A 10,693-nucleotide genomic window follows, 5' to 3' on the forward strand; every position below is an offset into this window, starting at 1 on the left:
CATTCTACAACAGTGGCACCATATAGCATTTGTCCCTTTGTGACTGAGATACCTCAGCATAATGTCCTCCAGGGTCACCCATTTTTTTGGTGCTTCCTGCATCATTCAGTATTTTTCTTACAGATTCTTTCAATATAGAGACTCAAGGCTTGATTTTTTTTTAAAATTCTTTCATCTTGAGAAATCTTCTAAAAGGTTTCTAACTCAGGTCGTTTCAAATTTCATTATAATACTTCCCTTTGTCTTCTCAAGATGCCCTTTGAAATCTTCTATTCAGCTCTTTTAGACTATCAATTCTTCCTTTTTGCATTAGCTTTTCTATTTTTTAGAGCAAGTTTCTGAATTTCCTGACATTCATCTTGAAATTTCCTTTCTTTCTTGTCTATTCAACGACATTTTGCATTCTTCAATGATGTGTGTCCTTGAAATTATCCCACAATTTTTCTGGCATCCGTCATTAATGTTCAGTGCTTCAAATTTATATTTGAGATGGTTTCTAAATTCAGGTGGGGTATACACACATACACACACACACACACATACATACATACATAATGCCTCAATTTCATATGTTTGCTTTTACAAACTTTTTTCTTCCGCTTTAATTTTAATTTCTATATTAGCAATTAATAATCTTTTCCACAGTTGGTCCCTGGCCTTGTGTGACTTGCTATTAAACTCCACATATTTTTCCATGGGTCTAGCCAATTGGATTCTTGTGTATTTTATTAGGTGTGGTCCTGTGTATAGTCACTGTTACTCATCACAAATACCTTTTTTATTCATTGGTTGCATGCATGTTGTGCAGCTTCAAGGAACATCATCCATTGTTCACAATTATTAGTGAATCCTTACAGCTCTTTCTCTTTATTTTGTATCATGCCACCTCAGCAAATGAAGACTCTTCCCTGGCTGAAAGCTTTCCTTTATCTGCTTTATTAAGGTAGACTCTCCTTTGAGGAGGAAGTCCAGTGGTGTAGCCCCGAGTGAGTTGTATTGCTAACCCGAAGGCCGCTCCACCCCTGCAGTTTGAATGCACCAGCGTCTTGTCAGGAGAAAGATGAGCAATCTCTTCCTGTTACCTTTCATAGCCTTTGAAACCCAATGAAGGCTGAATGAATTGGCACAATCTTGACAGCAGTGAGTTTGAAGGGTTTTATTTTTGAAGCTATTTTGAGAAGACAGCCTTTATTTGAATGCCTTCCAACCTGAGGGCTTATCTTCCATTCACATGACAATATTCTGCTATTATTCATAGAGTTTTCAAGGGCCCACCATTTCAGAAGTAGATGACCAGACCTGCCTCCTACCTAGTCTGTTTTAGTTTAGAAGATCTGCTGGAATCTGTCCACCATGGGTAAACTTGCTGATGTCTGAAACACTGATGGCATATCTTTCAGCATTATAGTAGTTATGTAAGCCATCAAAGTGCAACAAATTGACAGATAGTGGTGATGCATTCTGATAGACAAAGAAAAAGAAGGGAAAGCTAAATTAAAAAAGAGACAATTTGGATGGTCAGGAAAAAGAATGTGAATGGTGAGCTATTCTTAAAGGCATGCCACCCATAGGCCTTTATGCTTAGGGTAGAGCTTGCCTCCTCCCTTTCACAGGTGGGATCATCTATGGGTTTCCCTAGACAAGTCAAGGAGAAAAATTCAGTGTGAGGGCCCCAAAATGTCAGGGGTCTCCTGTCTTCCCGGAAGTTCCCTTCTTTACCACTTACCACTGCATTACCCAAGAAACAACTCCTGCTAAGAGTGCAGCCCAAGGTGAATGGAAGACAGTGGTAAATGTCCCTGTGTCTCCAACCTGAGGAAAGTGAGGAAAGGCAGCCAAAGCCCAGCTTAGCTTTTCTGGTCCTGCAAACCTGACTACAGGAATGGGTCAGTCCCTCACATGAACGTCAATCTCCGTGACCCTGAGGTCAGAAGAGCCAGGTGGAGCTAGGCCACCACTGAGGATGGCTCTGTAAGGGCCTACAAGACAATCTCCCTGGAGAGTGGGAGGAAAACATGGAATGAAACACAAAATCATATCCAAATGGCAGTCTTACGAATCTGACAGAAACTAGTGTAACCTCTGAGACCATGGCCCTTAGTCACCCTTAACGTCTGGAGCTGCAATCAGCCCTGTGACTGAACTTTCAGCCAAATAATAGACAGGCCTATAAGGTGATCAATAATATCAGGAAGAAGCGTACTCTTTAGAACGGTGAACCACACAAGATCAAAAGGGCAACATTTGCCCAGGAACAAAGCTCAAAAAGCAGGAAGGGAAAGGAAAGAAGTATGAATGGAAACAGGAATTTCCAATGAAGAACAATGAATGTGAAGAACAGTGAATGTGGTAATTATATTCAATGTCACAAAACATAATGTGTATGAATTGTTAATGGAAAAATTAGTTCATAAATTTTATTCAAACCACAGAAGTGGCATCCACTTCCTAAACAACTTGCTTCTGGAAACTCTATGAACTTTGATAAATGTCAATAGTTGTAGAGGAGCTTCAGGCATTTTGTTCATTCATAGGGTCGCCATGAGTCGTCTTCTACTTGAAGGCAATAAACAACAACAATAAAAATAAAAACTTTAAAAAACAAAAAGAATGGGTCAACACAGGCATACTTCATCCCAAGGGGATGTCACAACACTGCCTCACTCCGAGAAGCATCCAGGACTCCACCTCCTCCAAAGAGCTTCTATGACTCTGTTTCCCTCCCACAGGCCTCTGCAATCCCACCTTCCTCCAGCAGGCCTTCACAGCCCACTGGTGGGTTGATTCAGAGAAAAGATAGCCACACAGATGCTGGGCACTAGTTCTGGCAGTTTTTCCTCTGACATGTGCTGTGACCCACCTTTGCGCTGGCTGTCGATGTTGTCCCCATAGTTGACGCGCCCACGATTTTCCACCAAGATCCTCAAAACAGTGTAACCCTGCAAGAAATATAGTGGCCCATGGTAGTGGCCCAAAAGATGACAACTACGACTGAGAGCTGCTTTTGTGTGATCCTGGTTCTCTCCTGAGCTCTGAGGATATTCATGGACAAAGTCCAGGTCAGCAGAAGTCAATACTTTAGCCCTCTTTCTACTCTGTGGTTTGTGGCTAAAGAGCCACCTGTATTGTAGGTTGCCTTCTCTGATGCCAGCAAACTTTCTCCATGGTTCCACCTCACTCCAATGGGCCTCCTAACCCAGGGAAAGCAGCTGGTGTAGCTATTTATTACCTCGCTCCCAGTGACAACAAACCTGGATCAAGGGGATATCAATACTTTTCGTGTTATAGTCCAAGCATCCTATGGATACTGTATTCACAAACACCTAAAAAGAAAGACAGGAAACATCCACAGGTCAGTAGGATAGGAGAGATGAGATGGGAAGGGAGAATATTCATTAAACACAGGGAAAGGTCAACAGTGGATGTGCATGCACTGAGCTTTGGCTGGGCACAGAACACATATGACTGAAACGGAAAGGATACACAGCTGACTGATGGGCTACATTGACATCCTAGTACAGAGTTTGATCAGTCATTGAGGGCAGACTCAAGGAAGGCTTTATTTAGGGTTGATCACTAAAGAATGTGATAGGAAGTAAGTAAAGATACTCTTACCTGTCCCCGGTCACGCACAAGACCACTGAGCACACCAGATGAGGTGATGGTGGTCTCATACAGAGTGTACCCAAAAGACTGACCATTTCCATCATTTACAAGCAGGTTCTCCATGTTGACAGGATTCTCAGACTTGATTGGCTATGCAGAAAAGAGACATGGCCAGACTGAGAAGAAGGAAGCCTATGGTCTTACTTGGAGCCTTCTTAAGGAGTGTGGGGAACAGGAAGAACCTCACTGAGACAATTCTAAACAATTCTAAATTTGAAAGAATTCTAGACAGTGCTAAACAATTATCTGACTTTGACTTCTCACTACACAAACCCGTAGATTTCACATGTGGCAAGTCTATCAAACTGTCCCCAAAATTTAGATTTTTATTTCTCATTATGCTAAGCCCACACATCTCCAGAGTTAGGAGGATAGGGGACATGTGGTACCAAATAGTAAAAAGTAAAACAGTAAAAACTGAAGCTTACAATCACATACACTCGAACTTTTTAATTATTATTATTTTGTGTGTGTGTACTATCAAATTGGATCTGACTGGTACAGAAGGAGATCGTACCTCTTCTCCAGCAGAGCATCTGGAGGATTCGAACCACGCACCTCTGGGATTGTAGTGCAGCTTCTTGTCACTAGGCCATCAGAGCTTGCTTACACTTGAACTTTTAAGTCACTGTCATGAATGTGCACAAACCCTCTAAAGCTACAGGAGGTGCCTGCTCCTACCTCTTTACCTTCTTAATTTACCCAGACAAGGAAAGGACCAGCATTATGGTTGTTGTTATGTGCCGTTGAGTCGCCTATGACTCATAGTGAACCTATGTACAACAGCTCTAAACCCTGCTCTATCCTGTGCCAATCTTACTGTCTCTGAGAGCATTATGGTAGAGAAAGAGAATGCCTACTGTAGCACCTTTCAAAGTGTTTAGCTCTTCCCCCTTCACAGTGTAAGGAGGTCTGGTGGTTTAGTGGGTATGTGTTGGGCTGCTGACTGAAAGGCTGCAGTCTGAATCCACCAGTCACGCAGAAAGGAGAAAGATCTGTGGTTTCAATGGGGGGGGGGCAGGGGGGACTCCACAAGTCAGAAATGACCCAACCGCAGTGGGTTGGGTTGGTCATATTCCAGCTGGAGCTTAATTTCCATGCTGAGTTCTAAAGCTGGAGAGCAGACCAAAGCTGTTGAGACTTGGACTTCCTCCTTCCCAACAGCGTCTGTCTGTCTGTCAGGTGCTTTGCTCTGCTCTAACTTCCCTGGTCCCTCTTGCTGACTGTCCCTAGCCAATGTCAGGCTGTGCTTACCTCTCCCACATACTTCAGAGCATCCCACAGGGACATGTAGTATTTTGGTATCAGTGGCTCGTATGTGATCTTTGGGAGAAGGCCAGGTGGTGGGGGCAGAGGGTTACCTGAAACAAAGACAGACCACAAGTGAATTCTGTTAGGACCTGCCACCAGACACTGCCTCCTCCACTCTCCTCAGGAACTTCTGATCCATGAGCTCAACCTACTCTGTATTTAAGTCAAAGGAAAAAAGACCATGCCTCAGGACATACACAGGAAGGCAAAGCTGAGGGGTTGGGCTGGGAGGGGGCTTTCTTATATTACTGGAAACCTCACAAAGTTAGCAGGACACAATAACACAAATGGTGTTAAAGGTTTTTCATCTCTCTTTATGCTTTTCTAAGACCTTTCTGCAAACAAATCAACTGGGATTGAGGTACAACAGGGAGGCAGTAACTGTCTTAGAGTCACACAGTTAAAGCAAAGGCCTGAGCTGGTAATGGAGCTGGCTAGTGCTGAGTACCTGAGAAGGAGCCAAAGAAGTCTCTAAGCTTGAAGTATTTGGCTGTGTAATCCCCGGCCTCTGTGAGAATCGCATCATAGTCTGCAAGACATCAGGGACCCATTGCTGGTTACTTATGTGCCCAAGACAGTTCCTGCAGCAGCAAGAAGAGATAAGAGAAGCAGGAATAGTGTAATGGAGCCCCATCAATGATGCTGGAGAAAATGTACCCGAGCCAGAGTTGTTTAGTCAAAGTACTGTGAGAAGGTCTCTACCTGTGATCTTCGTATGGCTATAAATTTCCAGCCATGGGTAACTTAAAAAGAGGTGCTTTACTATCTCTGGAAACTCTTAATCTACAAGGACCAAGGTCACATTATCTTGGGCCCAAGTCAGGAAAAGAAGCTGCCCTGCCCTGTTCTCCTCTTTACACTCCAGCTGTTTCTCCTCTCATTCTTCTGGCTGATTTCCTAAGGGGCCTCTTAGAGGAGTCATCTCAGTCACTCCAGTATGTGTGGGATGCCTCCTTCTCTGGATGTCTAGAAGCTACTGTCCAGATACACCACCTCCTCCCCAGGAGCTTCATGTTGCTGTGCACTGTCGAGTTGGTTGCAAATCATTGCAACCCTGAGGAGCAGGTAGAACTGCTCCCTGGGGTTTCCCAGAACTGAGCTTTCCAGAAGCCGCTGCCACATCTTTTTCCTATAGAAAGCCTGGTGGGTTCAAACCACCATCTTTTCAATTAGCAACTGAGCACTTAACCACAGAGCCATGAGGGCTCCTTTGGGTACTTTATAGACAATCAATTCATGGCCAGAAGACAGCCTGAAGGACTCCTCATAACAAGCTGCAGACATGCAAGTGTTGAGGTGGTCAGGAGAGGAGGTGCTGGGGAGCACTTGCCATAGCTGGTGACGTCGGACTTGTATTCATTAAAGTGCATGGCTCCATTGATGAAACCGAAGTTGGTTCCTCCATGGAACATGTAGAGGTTGATGGAGGAGCCGGCATCAATGATGGCAGATACAGATTTTAAAACCTCTGCAGGGGGAGAAACAAAGGGGTGTGTAGAGGAGTTGGGGTTTCCAGACAAGTTGCAGCCCATGTAGGACATGCACTTCCCAATCCCTCCCTAAACTTGACTGTTGCTGTGTCTTCAGCTTCCACTAAAATGACAATCACAGATTAGGAGAGGAGGAAGAGAAGTGGGCTCTAGAACCGTGAGGTCACGGACTGAGGCCTTTCAGCTGTTCCTGGAGGCACAGTCAACTCCCTCCTAATGTTGTGACGGAGGCTCTGCAGCCTATTGTGGCCTCCTTCCACCCAGGAGATTTCCCATTGTGGCCATCACCCACAAGAACGAAGACGAGAACTTAAAATGACAAATATACAAGACTCCTCCTGTAATCTCATCTTTAGTAAAATGTGACTAAGGCCATGAAGAAATCAGAAACATAAATGGCTAATAAGTATGTCATTGTTGTGGTGTCTGGTCAAATCGGAACTGACTCATAGCTGACCCTCCAGTGGGTTTTCAGAGGTAGCAAGTCACATGAAAGGAGATTGTCCTTCTCTCGTGGAGAAGCTGGTGCATTCAAACCATATGCCTTTGGGTTGACAGCCTTAAGTATGTATGTATGTTTTATTTTGTTTTTAAAAACAACGCCCAATAATAAAAGAAAAGTAAACTAAACAATAACTTCTCAGATTGGAAAACAGAAAAAAACCCTTGTAATTATTGATTCAATGCTCATGAATCTATGAGAAAGTTGTACTCTCACTGAATAATGGTGAGGAGTAAAAATTGTAGTCTTTTTAAAGGACAGTGTACTTACGTACCATCAAGTTGGAACCAACACATAGCTGCCCCTCCAGGAGGTTTTCAGAGCCAGTAATTCACATGAGAAGAGATTCTATCTTTCCCCTGAGGAGCCTCTGCTAAATTCAATCTGCCTACTTTTGGGTTGGCAGCACAACTCCTTACCATTAAGGCAAGAGTTGATACTAGAACAGTATCAATCTAGAAAGTCTATTTCTAATCACAGAGACCAGGCCACCACCAGTTTTCAGTTGTGGTTCTGTGGTGGCTTGAGTGCTGCAGTGATGCTGCAGCTACACCACCAGGATTTCAGGCATTAGAAGTGTCACCCATGGCGGTGAGGGTGCAACAGAGATTCCAGTCTAAGACTGGAGAAAGGGCTGGTGATCTGCTTCTGAAATATTTGGCCCTGGAAACCTTAGGGTTAGCAGTCAGTGGGACAGTGTATGCCAGAAAAATGAACCTCTCGGATTGAAATCCACTGCCATCAAGTTGATTGCAACTCACAATGAGCCACTATCAGGTTTCTGAAGTGGTAAATCTAGGTGAGAGGGGATTGTCCATTTTTCTCCTAAACAACAGCTGGTAGATTCAAACTACAAACCTATCAGTTAGCAATGCAATATATAATGTACTACAGTACCAGAGTTCCTTCCTTAAATTGAAAGTAAGCTAAAAATACAACTAGTGAATAACTACCTTCACAAAATGCAAGCTACTTTGCTGACGTGGATGATGTAAATCTTTCAGCCAATGAAGAACTTTCACTTGCTGATGTAGCAATGAAAAGAAACAATTACCAATGAGGACACAGAATGTACAAAGTTTGAATCTCAAAAAAATGGAATTTGCAAGAAATGCAATGGAATACATAAAGATCTATTTGTTAGGTATTAGTGAGTTGAAATGGACTAGTATTTGGCATTTTGAATCAGACAATCAAATGGTCTATTATGCAAGGAATGAAAATTTGAAGAGGAAAGATGCTATATGCATTGTTAAGTAGAAAATGTCAAGATCTAGTTCTGGTGGCCTAGTGATAATAAGCTGCACTGCAATCCTGAATTAATGTAGTTCAAATCTACCAGTAGTTCTGAGGAAGAAGGGTGGACAATCTCCTCCTGTGCTACTGACTGTCTCTGAAAACCCACTGGAGGGTCAGCTATGGGTCAGTTCTAACTCAATGGAACACAATAACAACAACAACATCCTGAAGTGTAGTGCTGTCATTGATAATATTCATATCCACACAAAGAAGATCTATTAATATGAATAGGATTCAAATTTACTTATCAATCACTAAAGCCAAAGATGAAGAAATGGAATAATTCCAGGAACTTCTACAACCTGAAACTGATCAAATTTCCAATCAAGAAGCATTGATAACTATTGGTAACTGGATTGCAAAGACTGGAAACAAAGGTGAAGGACTGGTAGTTGGAAAATGCGACCTTGGTGACAGAAATTTAAGAGATTGCAGTCTATGTCTAATCAATGACATATTCACTGCAAATACCTTGTTAAACAAAAAATGGTAGCCATACTTGTGGACCTCACAGATGGAACATGTAAGAATCAAATCTACTACATCTCTGATGGCCTAGTGGTAAGAAGCTGCACTGCAATCCTGAAGGCACATGGTTGGAAACTACCAGCTGCTCTGCAGGAGAAAGGTGGGCAATCTCTGCCTGTGTGACTAACCTGCCTCTGAAAACCCACTGAAGAAGGGTCAAGCTATGGGTCAGTTCTGACTTGATGGTACACAACAACAACACCACAGCTATGGAAAGAGGTGGTGGAGAAGTTCAATACTATCAGTAAGGATAAGGTCAGGAATTGAGTGTGGAGCAGGCCATCACTCACTCATGTCCAAGTTAAAATAGAAGCTGAAGCAAATGAAAACAAATCCAGAAGAGCTAAAACATGATATTGATTATATTTAATCTCAATTTAGAAACACCAAGAAAAGATTTGACTAACTAAACACTAATGGCCCAAGATCAGACAAGTGGTGAGTTGACATCAATATATCATGCATGAGGAAAACAAAAGATCATTAACAAGATGTTGTTGTTGTTATGTGCCGTCGAGTCGTTTGCGACTCATAGCGACACTATGTACAACAGCCCTAAACCCTGCTCTATCCTGTGCCAATCTCATTGCCTCTGACACACCCATCCCGATTACCCCAGTCACTGAATCAATCCACCTCATAGAGGGCCTTCCCCTCCTGCGCTGTCCCTCCACTCTACCCAGCATGATGTCCCTCTCCAAAGACCTGTCTCTCCTTACAACATGTCCAAAGTATGTCAGACGAAGCCCCAGAATCCTTGCCTCCAAGGAGCAGCCTGGTTTAACCCTCTCTAGGATGAATCTGTTTTCTTGGCAGTCCATGGTACATTCAATACTCTTCTCCAGCACCACAACTCAAAGGCATCAATTCTCCTTCTATCCTCCCTAGTCATTGTCCAACTCTCTGATGCATAACAAGTGATTGCAAAAACCATGGCCTGTACCAGGCCCACCTTAGTCTCCAGAGAGACACCACTGCTCTTGAGTACTTTAGAGAAATAACAAAATGAATGTCAGAAGAGCCTCTCCACTCTAGAATTCAGAGAAGGGAATAAATTATGTAGTGAAGAGCTGGACAGAAGATTTCAAAGAGCCTCTTGGAAAGACAAAAGTATTACATCAAAACATGCAAAGACCTGGAATTAGAAAAGCAACAGAAAAAAATGAGCATGCCTGGCATTTCTCAAGCTGACTTAACTGAAGAAAAAAAAAAATCAAGCTTCAAGTTACTGTCATCAAGAAGACAAACTATGTTTAACCTTGAGAAGAATGAGGATTTCAGGACACTTAATTGTGCTTATACAAAATCTATACCTAGATCAAGAAGTTATTATCTAAATAACATAAGAGGACATTGCATGGCTTAAAATCAGGAAATATGTGCATCAATACTGTATGCTTTTCCCATTTCTATTCAATCAGTATACTTTCTCCATACCTATTCAATCTGAGCAAATCATTCAACTAGCTGAACTTTATGAAGAAGAGTGTGGCATCAGGATTGGAGGAAGGCTCATCAACAACTCACATTATGCAGATGACACAACCTTGTTTGCTGAAAGTGAGGAGGACATGAAGCACTTACTACAAAAAATCAAGGACTGCAGCTTTCAATATGGATTACACTTCAATATAAAAAAAAATTCTGACCACTGGACCAATAGTCAACATCATGATGTTGTTGTTGTTATGTGCCGTCGAGTCGCCTGCGACTCATTGCGACCCTAGGTACAACAGCCCTAAACTCCGCTCTGTCCTGTGCCAATCGCACTGTCTCTGACCCTCCCATCCCAATTATCCCAGTCACTGAATCAGTCCACCTCATAGAGGGCCTTCCTCTCCTGCGCTGTCCCTCCACCCTCCCAAGCATGATGTCCCCCTCTAAGGACTGTTCTCTC

At 42.9% G+C, this 10,693-nt stretch overlaps 1 protein-coding gene across 1 annotated transcript in view; it reads right to left on the bottom strand.

Annotated features, from left to right (window-relative positions):
• The window catches only part of LOC102851165 (beta-galactosidase-1-like protein 2-like), a 92,725-nt gene that overhangs the window by 10,049 nt on the left and 71,983 nt on the right, over nt 1–10,693 (bottom strand). Inside the window, exons 12-17 of the mRNA XM_006892849.1 lie at nt 6,308–6,445; nt 5,426–5,506; nt 4,921–5,027; nt 3,616–3,756; nt 3,252–3,323; nt 2,861–2,939 (exon numbers count right to left, since the gene is read on the bottom strand). Coding sequence (XP_006892911.1) covers nt 2,861–2,939; nt 3,252–3,323; nt 3,616–3,756; nt 4,921–5,027; nt 5,426–5,506; nt 6,308–6,445 — 618 coding nt within the window. The remainder of the gene's footprint in view (nt 1–2,860; nt 2,940–3,251; nt 3,324–3,615; nt 3,757–4,920; nt 5,028–5,425; nt 5,507–6,307; nt 6,446–10,693) is intronic.

Source organism: Elephantulus edwardii, unplaced genomic scaffold, assembly GCF_000299155.1.
Source record: "Elephantulus edwardii isolate Elephantulus edwardi_28Jun2011 unplaced genomic scaffold, EleEdw1.0 scaffold00120, whole genome shotgun sequence".
Taxonomy (NCBI): Eukaryota; Metazoa; Chordata; class Mammalia; order Macroscelidea; family Macroscelididae; genus Elephantulus; species Elephantulus edwardii.